We start from the raw sequence: 22,100 nt of genomic DNA on the forward strand, positions 1-22,100 counted from the left end.
TGAGTGTGAATGGTTGTTTGTCTATATGTGCCCCGTGATTGGCTGGCGACCAGTCCAAGGTGTACCCCGCCTCTCGCCCAAAGACAGCTGGGATAGGCTCCAGCACCCCCGCGACCCTCGTGAGGAAAAGCGGTACAAAATGAATGAATGAATGAATGAATGAATAATATTTATATTACAACATACCTATCCCTATTTATAATCATTACATTCATTATCATGATACAGCAGTTCCATATCATATTACATCACACTGTCTTGTTCTTCAGTTCAGTTCAGTGCAGTCAACAAACATATCACACACATCACTTTTGTTTTTGCTCTCATCTTTCATTCATATATATTAGGGCTGTACATCGATTAAAATATTTAATCATGATTAATCACATTTTGTCCATGCTAACTCAGAATTAATCACATTTAATCAAAGTTTTTATCTGTAATAAGTCGGGGAAATCTCTTTGTGGTTATGAATTTGGTGCAATATAGAATATTATTTTTACTTTTACAATTAAAATATTTATTTTACATTCAAAGGTTTTTCCCATAAAATAAAACTGCATGCTGTGTATCATCACCTTGATATGCCACATTATCTCAACAAAGAGATGTGGTCAGTAACAAGGATTTATACAGATTTGTGAACAATGTGTGACAGAAATAGTGTACATAGTAAATATTGACATCTGTTCAGCTTAGGTGTTGCTGTTATATTCTTGTTGAGTGTAGTTTGGTGTGCCTTAAGTATCCATTTCTAATATTCTGCCAGTGAATTGCAGTCACTTTGCATAACAACACACAGGCACATGTACAACTGTTTGTTTGCATCCTAATACAAATGAAAGCCATGTTGTGTTCACTTCCAGTGGACTAAGCTCTGTGATTAGTGTTGCTAACTAATTGAACTCATGTCATCTGTGTGCTCATGTCATCAGCAAAAACGTGAGACAACACTTCTTTTTTCTAGTTTAGTCCGCCTCTCCCACTGCATCATTCTTTAGGATGCAAATAAGTGTTGCCATGGAAACCTTGAGATCCAGTGCACCCCCCTCACACACACACACGCACACACACAGTAGGGTAAATATAATGTAGGCATAAATATAATGTAGGCATTACAAAGGTAGAACATGAGGTCTTCATTAACGCTGCTTATTTTACACTCTACAAATGACATGTGTAAACATGTCATCCTAATCTGACATGCAACTACAGTATTTGTACTTTTACATTCTGCTTCATCAGCATGAGGACAAATAATCTGAGAAGTGACTTTTGAATACACAGTAGAACCTTGGTTAGCATTGTTAATGCTCTAACCAAAACGGACATGAACCAAAACGGACAGTAAATCCAATTAATCAGTTCCACAAAGCCAAAAATGTAAGGTTCTTCTGTCAATCTTCTGTCAATCAATCTTCTGTTACCAGAAACAATCTGGCAACAAGATCGTACGATTGTAGGTGAACCGGCGAATGCACATAAACCAGGGCAAATTTGTGGTGTAAATTTTCAACATTAAATGAAAAACACATCGAACACGGCGGACGCTGAGCAACTTTCCACTGCAAAGCTGCACAGTGGCCTAAATGCATATACACGTGGGTTATTTTTACACAATTTGGCGTATCATCCACATGAGCCCGCAGATATCTGGCACTAAAAACAAAGGTTTTCAAAAACCTATGGCCAAAGTGTAGATTTGGAAAACAATCTGGTTATGTGCTTGGGTATCGAAGCAAATAACCCGAGTTTTATGTTTCTAAACATCACTGCCTGAAACAAAGTATGCTGCGACGTCACACACATGGTCTGTGTTTACATCAGAAACAACATGGATGCCCTCCAAACTGAGTTGGTTGAAGCTATGGCTCAAGCAATTTTTGCTTGTTTTTGCACGCCAAATACTGCTTCAGATTGAAGAGCATGGCGAAGAAACACTTTGAGGTTGGCCACATTCCCTCAAATGACCATTCCACGTCCAAGGCACCATCCTTGTTACAGGCTCCGACGCCGGTTTTGGGTCAGACCTGGACACACTGCCAGGTGGTTGGAGACCATTTGAGATGGAAGTCATCCTCCCGGAGAAATGGTGCAACAATTTCCGAATGTTGCGGTTCTCGCTATTATCCATTGCATTTAATTGGTTACATGTGGATGCATTTTTTTTTTAAATACAAGGTGATGTGGACACCATTTTATGTGGAAATATGCAGTTATACATTTTGTCTTTTTTTTAAAAAGAAAGATCTCCTTTCAGGATAATGCCATTAATGCCATTATTAAAGGAACAAATGGCAAATTTTTGCCTACGCATATGCATAAAAATACTGAAATATCGTGAACACACATGCATTGATGGTGGCAAAATTATCGAGGCCATTGTTATTTGTTGTCTGATTATTTAATTAAATTATTTGTCGCAGGCCTACAATACAGTTTTTTTCCTGAATGAGAAATATTCAATATTCACGTTTTAATCTCAAGAGATCTTGTGCCACCCCAAGTCATTAGCGTGTGTATATATATTATATTATATTTATGTATATATGCTATATATATATGTATGTATGTATGTGTATGTATATATATATGTATACATATATATATGATATGTTATGCCGCTTATCGCTTATCCTCACAAGGGTCATGCTGGAGCCTATCCCAGCTGTCTTCAGGCGAGAGGCGGGGTACACACTGGTCACCAGCCAATCACAGAGCACATATAGACAAACAACCATTCACACTCACATTCATATGGACAATTTTTTGTTTATATATATATATATATATATATATATATATATATATATATATATATATATATATATATATATATATATATATATATATATATATATATATATATATATATATATATATATATATATATATATATACATATATATGCATACATACACACACACACACGCACACACACACACACATATATATATATATATATATATATATATACATGTACGTATATACATATATACATATATATATATATATATATATATATATATATATATATATATATATATATATATATATATATGTGTGTGTGTGTGTGTGTGTGTGTGTGTGTATACATAAATATAATACAGTCTGTATATATTCTGTCCCGTCCATATCTGTAATACGTTCATTTTCTACAGCATCACTCTTCCAATAACCCTGTTCAGGCCTTTTGAATCAAATCACTGCTGTATACTTTAGCCAAAATACCCCTATTTGACCACACAGTGGCACTGTTGAGCACACAAGTTTTTTTTATCATTAGGTAGATCGCTGCATCCCAAAATATCCCCAAAATGATAAGTTTAAAAACACCCGCCCACACACCAAAGTAACCAATCAAATGCAAATCCCTGAAATAACACTTACATATTAACATTTTATATTTAAAACTTCAGTTTATTAGCATTAAAAATCCACATTAACTGCTGTTTTGCTGCATGTAACTGTACGTGAAGAAGACGACTGCACCAGGCATTGCTGCTGCTGTGATACCATGGGGTGCTAATATTGTTACCTCATCATTAATGCCATGCATGGATTACATAACGTGCAAGACAGCAACCTGCAATCTCGCGCCGCCTTTTTTTTGCCTCATAATCAGGTCACCATGCACGCAATAGAGCAAAATAAACCATGCATCTGCAGAATGCAGCGCACGGAGGAACGGGGGGGGGGGGGGGGGGGAGTTTAAAGATATTATGAAACGTTTAAAACAACACAACACTGTTTGTGTGTGTGTGTGTGCGCGCGCACCTGCTTTTCCAAACACTCCTTGGCCGAGAGCGAAGGTTTGGGCGAAGGTGCTCTGTCGCATATGCATCCTTCCAACAGGTACAATCCAGAGGGCCGAGAGCTGGACTCGTTCTCGAAATAAAAGAGCATGTTTTGCAAGAGTGCAAACCACTTTGTGTGCCATTTCGTGTTGTCTGAGCTCTTCTTGCTCAAGCACCCCCTCCTTGTGCCGTCCTTCTTTGCCAAAAGCCCCAGGTAGGTGACATGGCCATCATTTAGCCGTATTCCCTTCTGCATTTTGGGGGGGTGAGGAGACTTTAGCGTGCAGCTTACACGGTCCTTACATCATTTCTTTACAAAAAAAAAGCAACAAAAAAAAGACACGTCTAAGTCGAAAAGCAGCTGTAACAGCAGCAGAGGCTCAAGTCCAGCATCCTAAAAAGAAGTCCCTGCAGGTCCACATTGTCTACCGGTGGTGACAAGATAGACTAGATGAGGAGGGATGATCCTTGTGTGCTCTCCTGCCGTGGAGAGAAAAAGAAGAAGAAAAGATCTCCAGAAAGCGGCGGACTGACTGCTGAGTGAGGCAGAGCTTGGCTCAGGTCACATGACGCATGCTTGGGGAAGCAGATTTCAGAACCTCGGACAGGGACCACTCAACAATATGCTGCAGCAATGCTCTTGTCCTCCCCCTTTTCACTCTACAATCATTTTAAGAAACTACAATATTGCTTTGGTTTGAAAAATAATCAGTGCATTTAAAGTAAGTGATTGCATACAAGGATATAACAAAATAATATGTATTTATTGCTTTAATACGTAATTTTAATATTCAATTATAATTAATATATTCATTTTCTACCGCTTATCGTGCTGGCGTGCTGGAGCCTATCCCAGCTGTCTTTGGGTGAGAGGCGGGGTACACCCTGGACTGGTCGCCAGCCAATCACAGGGCACATATAGACAAACAACCATTCACACTCATACGTATTCATACCTATGGACAATTTGGAGTCGCCAATTAATCTAGCGTGTTTTTGGAATGTGGGAGGAAACCGGAGTACCCGGAGAAAACCCACGCATGCACGGGGAGAACATGCAAACTCCACACAGAGATGGCCAAGGGTGGAATTGAACTCGGGTTTCCAAGCTGTGTGGCTTATATATTCTCCCTAATTACTTCAACTTGTTTCATTTGTATTATATAGTCAAAATATTAATTGTTATTTATGTAATAATTTTATTTTCCTTTTTATTGTATTTTTAACACCTTTTATTTTTTCTTTTACTTTATCCCCCACATACTTACATATTACCAGATAGTTTTCCTACTCCCATTTGATTATTTTTTTTACGTTTTATACTCACAAACATACATTACTGTTAAAACATAATTATTTTGCATGATAGAAGACCTTTAAGGTACATTTCTTTTACAAAACATTTTGGTTAATGCTCCAAATTGTGCAACTTTTGGTGTGTTGGTTTCTGCTATACAGCTTCCACTGTATTGTCACAAAAAATAGTTTTATTATAGTGTACATTTCCTTTTTTTGTCCATTCTGATCACGTTCTAAGGGTATGGTGTCAAAAGCGGTCGTATCTCAGACCACGCATTGTATGAGTTGATTAATTGCAACGGCTGCATTAGCACAAATCAATGGCTCAACAACAATTAAAATAGATGCATTGGTTAAAACCATGGATTACCGTTTAAGTGTCAAGATGTCAAGCCCCTTCACATGAATTGAAAAAATAAATGAAATGAAAAAAAACAAACAAACAAAAAAAAAAACCCCAGAAAATGTGGTGCAAATCTTGCGGCCCCATGGCACAGGGCTTGTACGTTAAAGCAAGAGGGTAGTTTCCCTCCGCCTTTGGGTGGGGAGATGGTCCTCATGGGTCGGGTGGACTTAAGTGCCAAACAGCAGTTCAGAATACCCACCCTTTTTGGAGTTCCTGAAGCAAGGAGTACCTCATGATATTCCCTTGTTCTGTTGGAGGACTTTGTGAAAAAGGACTTTGTGAAAAACAACCCCCCTCGAACAGTGCTTTGTTATTGGACTGTGCTTGTCATACATTGTACAGACCAAATACCATGTTCAAACATAAGGGTGTCCACATGTGCACTTGGCACGCTTGGTTGCAGTTCAGTTATCAACTTTGGGGTCATGTTGTCGGACTTGCAGTTCCCAAATGAATTGTGAGGGTCTGGCAGAGTCCCCCGTCACAAGGAGTTTCAACTTTTACCTCTGAGAGAGTGTTCTAAGGAAGATTTCATTGAGTGGGCCATGTTGCATGTCTCTATTGGGTCTAAGGAGTCTCTCAGCCTTCCTGCTGAGGTCTATTAAGGGGTTCTGGAGAGGAGGGGTGGGTATTCTTCATCCTGGTCATGGAATGTGAACTCTACACACTTGGCAGGGTCTTGGTGGGTGTGTGGAAGTTTGCCCAACCACCAGGCCCCCACATTTAGGCAATTCACTCTCTGTATGACCGCTGTATGAGAGCTTGGCCAACACTGACAATAAGTCCGACTCACTTGTAGTGAGGGTTGGATTCCACCAGGCTGCTGCCCCAGCAAATAAGATGGATGGACAATAAACCATTAAGGTTTAAACTGCCGACAACAAAAGTGAGTACACTTTTATGTTAAACTGTACTGACTGGGCCCAATTAGCAGGTTTTCTCCCCAGTGTCATGTGACTCATTAGTGTTACAAGGTCTCAGGTGTGAATGGAGAGCAGGTGTGTTCCATTTGGTGTTATCGCTCATACTGGCCATTGGAAGTTCAAAATGGCACCTCATAGCAAAGAACTCCCTGAGAATGTGCATAAAAAAGAATTGTTGTGCTACATAAAAATGTTGAAACTGAGCTGCAGCACAGTGGCCAAGACAAATCAGAGGTCAAGCAGCATCCCAGAATTGTGTCCAACCTCTTAGATCCAGGATGAATCCATTATAGTGAATTTGCAGTGTTTGCAAAGTGACATCACACAATATGGGACACACTTTTTTTTTTTGTTAGCAGAGCTGGACGATAAAACGCTTGCAAGCACACTGCCAATCTGCTTTTCTGAGCACCCAATTTGTTTAAAAGGCAAAGGGCTGTAATCTGCTGTAGTCAGTCCTCGGGCTACATCTCAGAGAGAGGATTTATTTATTACTGCATCTTCATTGTTATCCTTTCAGTGTCCAGTCGTTTCGGCCGTAACTCCTCCTTTCCTTCTTCCTTACACAGCAACTTGACCAATAAGTCTATACAGTTAGTTCCTTATTGTTAAACAAAATGTAGGAAATCAGTGAAGCTCAGGCAGGCTAACATGGAATGAGATCAGACCGAGCAGTTGACCATCAACTACATCATAATCAATTATATTATACTTTATTTTTTTGTGATAACAACAACTTACTAAATTGTGAAAGTTATTTTACTTTTTTTGTATTTTTTTGTATGTTTTTTCTAATTTAACTGCTACATTTTACAGAGTGGGTTTTTTTAGCCCTTTACATTCTAAACATAAACAGTAGTTGTAAAAACAGTAGTTGTAATAATATGGAATATGGAATAATGTGGAACTGTGAACTGATTATGTGATGCATTCAATTGTAATCTGATGCATATTCAAATGAAATAAAACCATTACCATAAACATTACCATTACCATTACCATATTGTGCCAGGGGCTCAGTGCCTTGCTCAAGGACACTACCAAATTCAATATTTTTGACACAATTTACAAGAAAATGTAAAGAAAAAGGTAATGGAAAAACTTGATTGTATATTTTAGCAGACAAAAGTACATTGAAACATCTCGAAAACCAAAAAAATATGACTTCATGTCCTCCCTGAAGATCATGCAAGATGTCCCTTAGTGAGTTTTCAATGGCTTTTTGTGATGATAACCATACCATAAGTATATACAACTCAATACAATATCAGCAATACAATTCATTAAAAACATTTTTAGATTACAAAATGTAAAAGTTATCTTTACTTAAAACAACTCATTAAGTTTTTAATGGTAGTATTTTTAACTATAACGCTTCAAATGCACATACTCTTTTTCAAATGTGACGTTGAAGACATGTGGTCAGAAATGTGGAAGAAGGATATCAAACTAAGAAAATAAACAACAACAACAAAAAAAACCCCACATCATAACAGTAAAGCATCACTGCCAGTCTTGTATGACACTGTGATCTGTCCCTACTTGTGTGAGCCAGCGGGAATGTTTTTCTGTCACTATGTGTGTGTGTGTGTGTGTGTGTGTGTGTGTGTGAGCAGTATGTGTGTGTCATGTGGTGTTTTCCACTGCTGTCACTGTGTTGAGCAGAGGATGCTGCGGTGTCCTTCCCAGAGAAGGCTGCGGTTCTAATTACATGATCCAGCAGGCTTCTAATTCGCCATACCCCTCTCAAATGACATTTACTAATTACTCATTCCTTTTTTTAGAAACACACTTTTTTTGTGTGTGAGTCTATCTCTTGTCATGTGGAAAGAAAACAAGTTGTGGCAGTCGCAGCCTATTGGGCTGGAAGTGAGTGTGCAAACGTAAACAGGCATCTTAAATCCCTTTAAAGCATGATGCTGTGTTTAACAGTCTGGATTAGTTTTACTTGAAAGGAATCATATAAAGAGAGCCATGGGAGTGTGTGTGATGTCTCTGCAATGCAGTAGACGTAGAACAAAAGCAGAGTTGAAGGAAATCAAAAAAGATGTTCTTTTAGTTAGGCATTTTTCATTCTAAGAAGTATTTTATAGTATGTCATACACAGAACTGAAATCGTGGTATTTCAAGTATGAAGTATTCCTAATGATGTTATCTATATTTCTGCATCAGTTACATAATTCAAACGTGTTTCCAGTTGTGAACTTTGCCAGTGCTTGCTGGAATAATGTTCTATCACACGCCTGATGTGGCACAGGTGCCAATGAAAAGGAGGCACATGAAGAGCTGCAATGAAGAGGCACTTGAACTAACCAGAGGGGTGTTTTGCCGACTAAAGTGTCTGACCGAGTCAAATGCATATTAATTATGTACTAATAAGAGCAATTGTATGCAATTGGTATGTTGTAATCACACTTATATACTAGCCTGGTCTAGAAGGAGTTCTTGGACCAGTAAACAGGAATGAGGGGCTGATGTCCTTTCTTGATGACAGACAGACAGACAGACATGGCTCCGACTGCTGTTCCCTTTCAACTCGGCCTCATTCTCCACTGTCAAGATGGGTTAGCATGTCTGTCAGTCACAGGTCACTGGTAAGTGTGTTTCTGTGTGTGGGTGTGGGGACTGGACACAGCACACATTATGTTCTGACTGTATGTGATTGTACTGACACGCAATGCCTAACCTCCAAATCAGTTTTAAAGGGGACCTTATTATGCTCATTTTTCCACCCGTTGTATTGAGTTGTGGTCTCCTATAGAGCAGCTACACACAATAACCAGCATAGAAAACTTTTTTTTTTTTAGATCTTCCAGAATCTGCACTTATTCCAGCTGTTTCCTTTGATTTGGGCTTCGGTTTTAACTAGCATGCTCACTCCACTGTGATTGGTCACACACACAAAGTGCTTCCTAACTATGAACCATATAAGGAAGTCCGTCCCTCTGTGACATCACAAAGGGGCAGTGTTACCACGCCTTCCGAAACCGAGCGTTTTGAGCCATACCAAACTATTTTTCCAAATGTGCAAACCTCATTATCTGAAATTTTGGCACGAGAATACAACATTCTAACTACATTTATATGTCAGAAAAGTGGAAAAAGCATCATAGGTCCACTTTTAAGTAATTTTGTAATTTCCACCAGGCAAGCTCAGTTTGGTACCATTTCCATCTGTAATGTCCCAGTTAGTATGGTACGATTTACTTATGGAACCCACAAATCCGCCGCCATTTTGGCTGCGGATGTCACGACGACAATCCTTTCCAGCAACCAAACAAACGTCGAGATGAACGTACACCACACTGAAGAAAAGGAGATATTCACAGAGTAATAACTGATATGGTGTTGCGATGAATATATGCTCTAACACACAAAACACAAGTAGTTCAACATCAAGTATGTTGTTTGACTGGCAGTGATTGACACTGATAGATACAAGACCAGCGAGCAGCAGTCACTGTTTAGCTAGCAATTTGGCATGAAAAACCATATTATTATTCTAAAGTGGTATTTACACTTGCATGAATTTTGCCTTTGCATGGTCCCACAATTTGATATGGGAATGCGTGCCATTTATTTGCGCACTGTTTGTATTGTGTTTACTCATAAATTACACACCGAGGCATCTGGCGCTACGATTGATGTATTTTGGAAATGTTTGTAACGTTTGTGACCTCAGAAAACATTTTTCCGTTTCTGGTTTTATCATGGGTGGCACAGCGGACGAGTGGTTAGCACGCAGACCTCACAGCTAGGAGACCAGGGTTCAATTCCAATTCCCTCGGTCATCTCTGTGTGGAGTTTGCATGTTCTCCCTGTGCATGCGTGGGTTTTCTCCGGGTACTCCGGTTTCCTCCCACATTCCAAAAACATGCTAGGTTAATTAGCGACTCCAAATTGTCCATAGGTATGAATGTGAGTGTGAATGGTTGTTTGTCTATATGTGCCCTGTGATTGGCTGGCGACCAGTCCAGGGTGTACCTCGCCTCTCGCCCGAAGACAGGTGACCCTTGTGAGGAAAAGCGGTAGAAAATGAATGAATGAATGGTTTTATCATCATCATAATTACCATCATCAGTACCCTAAAAAGTGGAACTCCAACTTTTGAGGCAACTTTTTTTCCTGAACAACAAAAAAAAAGTACAACATTTTGTCCGTTCCCTATCGTACTCACATCTTTGCAGTGTTATTGTAGATGACCGTGTCCACGTGTTGTTGATTGTGTAACAGTGCAGAGATGTTCCATTGCTCCCTACAGGCTGCTGAGTCTTGGTCATATGCAGGATGTCTGGGTTGGTGCACATGCGGGGTTCATGTCTGGATGGGTGAGCATTCACAAACAAGAGAGAAGTGCCACCTTTTTAATGAGGCTTACAGTACGCCATCCATTCATCCAGTATGCTGTCTAGTCTATTAAATGTACAAATGTACAGCTCTTTTTATGGGGCATATTTTTTGGTTTGACTATATGCAGCTTTTCACTCCATATGCTTTATTTTTTCATGCCCAAATGAAACAGTGTGTACTGTTTGAGTATGCTATTCTGGGAGCTGGACATGAATAATAGAGCGGAGGGGGGCAACAATGTGTGTTGCATTCCCTTTCTGCTGACCTGACTGCACCGAGGCTAGGGAGAGAGCAAGAGAGAGACATGTGGAGGAGTGTCTGCCATGAGTGACCGTGAGATGCGCTTGGAACGTTGTTGGAACAGGGCCCGAGCCTGGCATTGTGGCATCAACCCAACTCTTGGCTGCCGCCCAGGCCATTGTGATTTGCCTCTCCTGCTACCTCGCTAGGTTAGAGTGCATGCAGCCGCAGCAGGTCTGTAATTGAATGGAACACTTGTCACAAATAAAATATATGCAAGATGACAAAATGAAATAGTGCGGAATTTCCACTGTTATACACCGCGTACAGTGTTGAGGTTGAGCTTTTTGGAAGGTGTTTGTCCCATTACATTCGGTGTAAAAGTTACGCCGCATTTCAGAAAAAGAACATTATACAAACAGTAAAATATGGTGGTGGTAGTGTGATGGTTTTAGATTCCTTTGCTGCTTGAGAAACCTGATGATGAATTAAACCTTGAATTCTATTGTCTACCAAAAAATTCTGAAGGAAAATGTCCATTCATCTGATTGTGACCTCCAGCTGAAACAAACTTGGGTTGCGCAGCAGGACAATGATCCAAAACACACCAGCAAGTCCACCTCTAGAAAATCCAATTTCCTGACCTGAATCCTATTGAGATGCTGGGGCATGACCTTAAAAAGGCGGTTCATGCACAAAAACCCTCCAATGTGGTTGAATTACAACATTTCTGCAAAGACGGGAGGGCCAAAATTCCTCCACAGCGCTATAAGAGACTCATTGCAAGTTATCGCAAACTCTTGATTGCAGTTGTTGTTGCTTAGCAAACAATTATTAGGTTTAGTGGGCAATCAGTTTTTCACACAAGGCCATTGTGTGTGTAACTTATCTTGTTGAACAGTTTTGCTCTGATCAACCAATCAGAACTGGGGGGCCTGCAAACCTCCGGTTTGGCCCGTGAGGCGAATCATAAGTTTGTGTCAGAAGCGTTGCTTATAGTTTGGGTGTACCCCGCCTCTCGCCCGAAGACAGCTGGGATAGGCTGCAGCACCCCCGCGACCCTTGTGAGGAAAAAGCGGTAGAAAATGAATGAATGAATGAGTTTTATTACATTTACCAAATACTGTAGCATACCCTCTTCCCCACAAACACCCCTATTCATTTGTACGTATATTTTATCTTAACATTCTATCTTGTGTGTGTGTGTGTGTGTGTTAGTGGGTGGAAGAGACCGGCTGTGTGACTGTCAATGTGAGAGGAGGATCTGCCTCATAGGGAAAACCCCCCCTCTGTGATTAAACATTACCAGCTGTCCTCTGCAGACCTTTGTCAACTTTTCAGCTTGTGAGTTTTGGGGTCACTTTAAGCTTGACAGTAAATCCCTGCACATACTCTTGACTTAATAGATCATTCAAACGACTTAAAGTAAGTTGAACATGTGTGAATGAAACGCAATACTTTTATTATTATGATGTATTGTCATTTGCAGTGCAAAACATACCAAAATTATGTTGATAATAACAATAAAAGTAAAATTCTAGTGAAAAAGCATCTTAGCTTCTCTGTTGCCGTGTCTATACGGTACAAGTCCACACATAGGAGGCCAAATGCTAACCCCCAAAGTAGGCCAATTACCAGTCACTATGAATAAAGACATGAATGCGATGTGGCAGGAGCCAAGAAGGGTAGCAAAGGCAGGGTGTCTTCCATCAGCTAACATGAACTCAGAGGGGACACGTAAACAAGCCCCCCCTCTATTACGTAACCATTCTCTTCCTATACTAATACTGTAGAAGCATCTTCTCCTATTTTTGTAGAGAAATATCAATTTAACCCTTTCTGGCTGGGAAAGGGATTTTTGGGGGAAGTGATTTTCACCAGGTTTGGTTAGCAAAGCAATAGGTACAACTGTACAATCAACAGTTACTACTAAATCCATTTGCAGTCTGAAACCATATTTACTTTACTTTGTGTGTGTTTATTAATTTCTCCCAGACAATTAGCCATCTATGAGAAACATATGTTGTCATTTCCTTTTAGGAAAAACAATCAGACTGCACTTCCGGAATAAAATAAACAAAAAACAGACTGTGTACATATATTTATACTGTTATTTATACTGTATATTTTGTATTTTTCATTCTTTTTTAATAGATGTGTCTGCACCTACTATACCAAAACAAATTCCTAGTATGTGTTTGATCATACCTGGCAATAAACCCTTTTCTGATTCTGATTCTGATTCTGATTTACAAGCATTTCATGTTCATGATGGAGGTGTTGCCATGTTGACTGCAGGAATAGTCCTGTAGAAGTCAAAGGCTGGATCCCACACTACTCAATCAATGATTCAATCTAATGTGGACCTAATGCGACCTGGTCTTCGGCGGCCAAATCTGGTGGGTGAGGCGCTCAGTCATCCGGGAGGGTCTCAGAGTAGAGCCGCTTCTCCTTCACATCGAGAGGAGTCAGTTGAGGTGGCTCGGGCATCTAGTCCAGATGCCTCCCGGAAGCCTCCCTGGTGAGGTGTTCCGGGCATGCCCAGCCGGGAAAAGGCCCCGGGGGCAGACCTAGAACACGCTGGAGGGACTATGTCTCACAGCTGGTATGGGAATGCCTTGGTGTCCTCCCGGTGGAGCTGGAGGAGGTGGCCGGGGACCGGGAAGTCTGGGCTTCCCTACTAAGACTGCTGCCCCCGCGACCCGGATAAGCGGAGGAAAATGGATGGATAGATGGATGGATGGATGGATGGATGGTGAACATGACAGATACTTCCACTCTAGAGGAGGGTGAGTAAGGTCAGATTAAGATCCATACCCTGACCTTCTACCTTGTGCTGTCTCCTTGCACATATGTTAGGCCCGATCATCAAGGCTATCAATAGGGACTAATAAGCCTTAATGGGTCCCATCCTGGCAGAGCACAATCACTCTAACTACAGCCCATTGCTCGCACATGCAAGCCCCTTATCAGGTTATAGTTCGAGTCCTCTCAATAAAATGGCTATTACTGTATCTCATCTGTCATTGGCTGCATCAACTTGCTGAATTCATGTACAGTATGGGCAGATTGTGTTTATTTTTAGTTAGTTTAGTTTTACTGAAGCAATTCAGAGTTATGATTTATTTAATAATAATAACATGAAACAATATAAAACCTTTAAATTACTATAAACATTAAATCAGAGATGTCAATTTCCTCCGTCACAGTCAGCCATTGTGGGTGTAACTCATCTTGTTACTTGGATGCTCTGATCAACCAATCAGTACTTATTTGACTTTAATTGAATAAATACTACAAAGGCCTGCATGGCGGGGGGTGGGTAGCGTGCAGGCCTCACAGCTAGGAGACCCAAGTTCAATTCCACCCTGTGTGGAGTTTGCATGTTCTCCCCGTGCATGCGTGGGTTTTTCTCCAGTACTCCAGTTTCCACCCACATTCCAAAAACATGCTAGGTTAATTGGCGACTCCAAATTGTCCATAGGTATGAATGTGAGTGTGAATGGTTGTTTGTCTATATGTGCCCTGTGATTGGTTGGTGACCAGTCCAGGGTGTACCCCGCCTCTCGCCTGAAGACAGCTGGGATAAACTCCAGCGTGACCCTCGTGAGGATAAGCGGTAGAAAATGAATGAATGATTGAAATACTACAACTTAAGCTTGAAAGGTCACTGCTTTTGGTAATGGTTAGGCCAGCAGAGAAGACCTTGCTGGCAGTGACTTCACACTACTTCTGGACACTAATTTTGGCGGAGCAGTTTTCAACAAACTTTGGTTCTGTAGCAGGTGTTGTGCAAAAAATGGGTTTTCCTTTACACTTTATCATGAACTCCAAATCATTATTAAAGTTTAAAAAAATGAAAGTGTAAGTATAAGTAGTTTTTTGCATTTTAAAAATAACAATTAACTTCCAATTAACCCACTGTTGGGTTGGGCTTGGCACACTGCAGTAGTAGTTGACACAAATGTGACATTAATGATCAAATACAAGTGTTCTTTTCAAATATTTGTTAACTATCAATAGTTAATAGTTCCGTGGAAAATTTACATTTTATTAGAAAACCATCCACATAGATATGCAAGTAAAAACAAATCAAATTCATGTGATCTAATAAATGAGCTTTATCAAACACTTACCTGTCATTGCCACTGTCAGAGAAGCATTTGTTAAACAATATGTGAATGTGGTTGTGATGCCACCACAGTAGGGTGCCATTGATGACAAACAGAACATGGGTGATGATAACTGTAGAAACCAGAGACTATTATATTCAAAATAGCGGAATCTATCATTAGAATTGTTTTGTTTACTGCCCTATTTCAAGTCAGATTTCTATGATTTTCTTCAGAATCCACGAGTAATTAGCTGTGCTTTATGGACAAGGACAATGCAAAACATCACTTTGTTGTTATTTAAATCTTTTGCTCTGTTTCCGCCCCTCTTTTATTTTCCCTCATGTTTGTCTTTGTGCTCTGATGGCTTTAAGCAGAAAATAAGAAGAAGTGAGGGTGAAAAAAAGAAAAAAAAAAACTCCCATTGCGCTTTCACTGCAGTCGGTCATCTTTTGTCTTTTCCCCTGAATGCAATTATGAACACATTCAGAGCCTTGGGTGAGCTTTTATGCATCGTGTTACAAATGTTCAGGCTCACCAAGGCTTGCACAGAGTGATTCAGCCATGAACTGTGAAAATGTCAGCCCCTATTAATAACACTTCTGCAGGGAGCCTGCGAAATCAAAATGTGCACACTTCCTACAGTATATTTAGATGATGGTGAACATTATAGGGGACTATTTATGTCGCACTGTGCACTTTTTTTTTTTTTGTCTGATTGTGGTCCTCAGAATAAGGCTGCAGCCCAGGGATTAATAAGCCTCCCTCAGTCTGCCTTGGTTAGACTCAAAGCTCACAAAGCCACAAGAAAGGCGAGCAGCAGCCGCCTGCAGTGCACAACAACAGCTCCAAATCTGATCCACTTGGACAAGTCAATGTGAAAGTGAAATTCTGGTGCAATAAGTATATATAGACTCCACGTTCACGCAACCGATCTCTGATTTTTCAGTGGTGTCCAACATGCAGTAGGGAAATACAATACATATACATCCATGGTCAGTAGCATCGAATGTTAGAAAATTCCATCATCTCCCTCACCGTTTTGCTCCACTTTTGAGAAAAGACGTGCTCACACAGTTGCATATAAGTTCTGCATTTCCATGTTGTCAGAAAAGAAACATGATACTGCTTCTGACCCGCCTTGAGCTAGATGCGCCCCACTCTGTATACACAACCAGGGGCGCTGTAAATTGTTTGGACAATTCCAACGGCCAATGACTGTCAGGGGCCCCTGTAAATATGTAAATAATTTCACTATCTGGTTTATTCATTCATTAATTCATTCATTTTCTACCACTTATCCTCATGAGGGTCATGAGGGTATGCTGGAGCCTATCCCAGCTGTCTTCAGGCGAGAGGCGGGGTACACCCTGGACTGGTCGCCAGCCAATCAGAGGGCACATATAGACAAACAACCATTCACACTCACATTCATACCTATGGACAATTTGGAGTCACCAATTAACCTAGCATGTTTTTGGAATGTGGGAGGAAACCGGAGTACCCGGAGAAAACCCACACATGCACGGGGAGAACATGCAAACTCCACACAGAGATGGCCGAGGGTGGGATTGAACTCCGGTCTCCTAGCTGTGGCTATCTGGTTTAGATTTTTTTTTAATATAGTCAGAACATGATTAAAACAATTCGTTTAATTTAGTACTAATAGTTAAATATCCACTTTAATGAAAAGTAAGCTTCCTGTCTGAGCAGCTCTATGAAATGGTTTGGTCCACTACTGCCTTCACTGAGCTTCCTGCAACGTCTTGCCTGTCTGGCGGCAGTTGCTGCAGACCAGAGTGAAACAATGCCACTAAAATACTCTCTGGGTTTGATAAAGGTGAGAGTTGAAAGGCAAACAAAAAGGGTGTCAATGTGTGACCCTTTTTTGTAGCCTCCCCAGTCTGTGTCGTAAATTGAGATAACATTTAATCAGCATATACTCTTAAATCAGTTGTCCCTCCGCAATTTACCAGGTTTAACAACAAATGAGTCAGCAGCATAACTGTACCCCTCCCTGTTCCACTGAAGAACATAACACTGTGTTCAATGACATGTCACTTAGTATCATTTTCCATATAATAATTCCATTTCAACTTTATTTTCTTGTTTGTTTCTTACATATGATGTGATTTGATATGCATTTCCCAGGCATTAGAGTTTGTTGAAGATTGTGTAGCAATGTGTGCAAAGGCTGACATCCCATTAGAGCAGTTAGCCAGTCTTGTGAATTACTAGGCAAAATTGTCCATTGATGTATTGCATCATATAAATGTAATTAATTGACATTTTATTGACTAACCCATAAAGCACACACTTTATCCTGGTAAAAATTAGTGTCAAATGTAAAATAATAATAATAATAATTTGGAAAGAAGTAAAACTGAATGTGGGAAAAAAAATTAAATGGACACAACAAATTAGCATTGGGATAGTTTTCTGAGCAATACACTTCCTGTGGTTCCTATTTTGTTTTGTGTGGCAAAACCACATTAGGGCAATACAGCTATTTATTTGTACACTCTCTTCAGAGGTCTTCTTATGTCGCCTCTGGTGACAGACCTCCATGGTAGAATGGAGGACAGTGGAAAACAATAGGATGCATGCAAAGACAATAAAGCAAATAAACAATAAAGATGAACTGGATGCTTAAACCTCCAAGCATGTCTGCATGCATCATGCACACTCATGTATGCGATACAGATAAACATAAAGAGACAGAGAGGGAAGCACAGTTGACTTCCTCTGTCGTTACTCACACCTGCAGTAGGATGCAATCTCCATAGCAACAAGACTTGGCAACAGTGTGCAGAGTTGATATTTGAGGTTGTGATCTTTAATACCCCCCTTTTCCTTCTCTTTTTCTTTAACAATAAAGTATCCCTCTGCTATCCAGGCATAATGGACCGTTTGTATATAATGTCTTTGCAATATAGAAAATTTGCACAGTTGCATAACTTGAAGTTTAATGTCAAATAACGTATAAATAACAAATTCTAAAATCAGATATATTAAACTTACTGGGGAACACTTGTAAACCCTTACATGAGGTGCTGTCTTTGCGTCTTTGATAACGACCTTGGAATCCCACTGTGCGTTCATTTCCTTTCATACTTCTTAAATATTCATCGGGCAGCAGCCTGTGTTTGCTTTTTTTAGAGAAATGCAGCCTCATCATGCGCTAATAATGAGCCCTGTGGATCCACGTCAAACACCTAATGATGGTTGGCTGGACACCACCATCTAGTGGCCATTTAACAGAAGCACATGTGGCAAAATCACGCCAGCAGTGAGCTAGAAGTAGACTGCAGGGCATCAGCCTTTGATTAAAATTATGAAACTAACAGGGACAAGTACTATGGGATACAGTACAAAACAAATTTCACTGTATATACTGTAAAGCAGTGGTGAAACTGGTGTTATCAGAGTAATTCATTAATAAATGATCCCTGCTTTGTGGTTGAATCCATCCCTTGTCTACGTGGAGGATCAAACTCGCAACCTTCAGGTTGTGAGAGCACCAGCTGAGCCATGCTGCCCCTATATATCCTATATAGTATTTACTGTAAGTAAATTGTTTTGTAGTCACATTTCTTGCATTGTTTTAATGTCAATGTACATCTGAACTTCAAGTACCTGTATACCTTTGAAACATACAACAAAAGTACTGAAGTATTTGGTGTAGTTTTTCAACTATGTAAATATTCTGAGCCTTTGTGGACCCTGTACTTATACCATGTATGTACTATTGAGGCTAATTAAACCATGTTGTCTGTTGTCTGTACTATGGACATACTTCATTACTACATACTACATTCATTCATTCATTTTCTACCGCTTATCCTCACAAGGGTCACGCGGGGTCTGGAGCCTATCCCAGCTGTCTTCGGGCGAGAGGCGGGGTACACCCTGGACTGGTCGCCAGCCAATCAGAGGGCACATATAGAAAAAAAACCATTATGGACATACTTGTGTAATATAAATGTACTTCTATTGTCAACATAATCATATGTCTGTCTATTCACATGAATACATTCATTCTGTGTATATACCCATATTAAAATAAGCATCTGTTTGTCTATTCACATACAAACTTGCTAGTGATCAGAGCGAGAGGAGGCCTTTTCCCCTGATGAGAGCATCTTCAGGAAGCCTCTAATCCCCTTCAGAAATCAACTGCTATAAATAGAACACAGGCATCCACGTGCCCTCTGCTGGAGACTTTTTGGAGCGACTTCCCTGCACTTTATTTTGGAACTTTAGCTCAGTAGTGCTGCTTATACACACACTACTACTAGTCGTACAACCACTCTTTCTACGTGATGATGAAATTCAGGATTTCATGATCATGCTACAGTTAGCCGAGTTGTAATGATGACGATCCCTCCTGCTTTGCCTCTACTCTCTCTCGCTCAGGGAGTCATTAGTGGGAATTACCTGATCTCCACAGGAAAACAATTAAGCCAAGCATAGTGGAACTCCCCTTTAGTCTTTGGCATCTGTTGTTATTTGCCACATGGGGAGCATGACATAGAAGGATGAGGAACATGAGTGTCAGATCAAGGTCAACGATAAGAATTAGCTTTGTGTAATATTTTAGAAGGTATTACGAATATTACATGGTAATATTAATCATTGGTAATCAGGGACCTTTGCAACCCTGAAATATTACCATGATGCATTTACTGACCCCTCTCTTTGTGATGCTGCAACCAAGGGCTGCACGGTAGACGAGTGGTTAGTGCTCAGACCCGAGTTCGATTCCACTCTTCCATCTCTATGTGGAGTTTGCATGTTCTCGCCGTTCATGTGTGGGTTTTCCCCGGGTACTCCGGTTTCCTCCCACATTCCAAAATCATGCTAGGTTAATAGGTGACTCCAAATTGTCCATAGGTATGAATGTGAGTGTGAATGGTTGTTTGTCTATATGTGCCCTGTGACTGGCTGGCAACCAGTCCAGAGTGTACCCTGCCTCCTGGCTGAAGACAGCTGGGATAGGCTCCAGCACCCCCGCGACCCCCATAAGAATAAGCGGTAAAAAAAATTAATGAAAACCAAAACCAAGTCAATAACACTGCAAACTGCAACCATAATTATAAAGATTATTATTAAACATTAAATTAATACCTCTGTGTGGGTCAAAATTGAGCATTGTCTTTGTAAAGGCAATTTTTCTTGTATTGTTTCTCAATAGATTGTGCTAGATTACCAAAAGTCTAATACTTACTTTGGCTTACCCCGATCCAATATTCCAATATTAATGTCAGATATCAGTATGATATATATAACTCCAATATAAACAATAAAAGCAGTCCATCCCAGACAGGGTACGCAGCATGCCGACCCAAAGCGCCTCTGCTGGTTGCAGCCGTCCAGTGCCCCTCATTTGACCTCAGTTGCTTCAAAATGCTATTCCTCAACAATCAATTCAATTGAGAACAATGTCAATTTATCAATTATTATGCTCATCTCTAATACTGACACATCATCCAGTTGTGGTTGTATATATATCTGAACAATATCATGTGATGTAGCTAATAATAATAATAATAATAATAAATAAGTCAATACATTTGATGGTAAAAATAATGCATAGTTTTTTTTTTATCATGTTGGGTTGGGACTCAGCATGCATGTTAATCAAGTGAAATTGTAATCAACATCATCCACCACAAGAGCGTGTTGTTCCACTACTTCCCCCGCCCCCTCCTCCACATCAACTGCTGGTGGTCTTTTGAGAGTGGAATTAAAACATAGGACACACCAATGATCCATGCAAAGGGAAGGCAATCAAGTGAGATTATAGCTAAGAATCGAATACAACTTCAACAAGCAAGGTCACCTGAAGTTGGGATTATGAACCAGTGCTTCAAGCATCCTCACATGCGAACTTAAGGGCCTTTTTGGATTTGTCCTGCCTGATTTGTTTGCAAGAGCTATAAGGCGGAACACTCTGTTCCGCTTGGATGGCCGAGATACGGCTTGTTGAGTTTTCTAAAAATAATATGATATTTATGATTTGGAGAGTGGTAGGATCTGTTGAAAAACACAATTAAGGGGGAGTTTTTTGTCAGAATAGCTGGATCTAAGTTGACGTATTGCTATCGTACTATCAGGACTTTTTGCCTGCTTGGACTGGAGAGATGGTTGTCTATTTTGAGATAATGAAGTCACCCAAAACAATGATGCCGCTTTGAAGTCTTTCGTTTAGCTCAGAGGCCATTGTGCTGCCATTATTTGGATGCAATTATGACTCTGTTTATATTTGCATAGCATTTGCAGAAGCAACGTGCACGCTACCTAAATTGTCACCAGGCCATATGAAAACGAGACAATTACAAAGTATAAAGGTGAGCATCTGGATAAGGCGCTTCCTGTTACATAATATTGCTTCTCCAGTGAGAGGAGCCTTGGAAGTTTCATGATGTGACAAGCCGCTTGAAAGCTGTGCCTCATCCTTTCCTATCCCTTTCCCCGGTAACTATGGAAACTATGTGTTTTAATCTGGAACATGAGTTTTGATTGCAGACACACAGCGGGGTGCATTGTTGGAGATTCACACATCTAGAGGAGAAGATGGGCAAAAAGAAAATGTGTTTACTTGTCACAGCAAAGGTCACATTTGTGTAGAGCTTGGACAAAATGTTCCCTTCAAGAGTTTGAAGGGAAACTTTTAAGGGAGAATGCTCAGCCACCTTTTTGTTTATAAATACACCCACGTGTGTGTGTGTGTGCGTGTGAGGCATGTGCTTCTAATTAAAGATTGGCAGCTTGATGACGACACTGAGCGAGGTATCGGTGGGGAGTTAGTCTGTGATCTCAGATAGTCAATACAACTACAGCTCTCTCTTTAATTAGAAACATAGACGAAAACCCATCACCATGACGACACAATATAAAGACAGAGGCGAAGAAAGGCGGGTTGGTGAACATCCACGGAAGCAGAAAGGGCACAGCGTATCAGCATACATTT

The 22,100-nt window shown here is 40.3% G+C and overlaps 1 protein-coding gene across 1 annotated transcript in view; it reads right to left on the reverse strand.

The window, feature by feature from the left end:
• Positions 1-4,347, reverse strand: part of rasgrf1 (Ras protein specific guanine nucleotide releasing factor 1) — a 28,119-nt gene extending 23,772 nt beyond the window's left edge. The window contains exon 1 of the mRNA XM_058076036.1: positions 3,778-4,347. Within this exon, the coding sequence (XP_057932019.1) occupies positions 3,778-4,053 (276 nt within the window). The 5' untranslated portion in view covers positions 4,054-4,347. The remainder of the gene's footprint in view (positions 1-3,777) is intronic.
• Positions 4,348-22,100: the final 17,753 nt, after the last annotated feature.

This window comes from Doryrhamphus excisus, chromosome 6 (assembly GCF_030265055.1).
Source record: "Doryrhamphus excisus isolate RoL2022-K1 chromosome 6, RoL_Dexc_1.0, whole genome shotgun sequence".
In the NCBI taxonomy this organism is placed as follows: Eukaryota; Metazoa; Chordata; class Actinopteri; order Syngnathiformes; family Syngnathidae; genus Doryrhamphus; species Doryrhamphus excisus.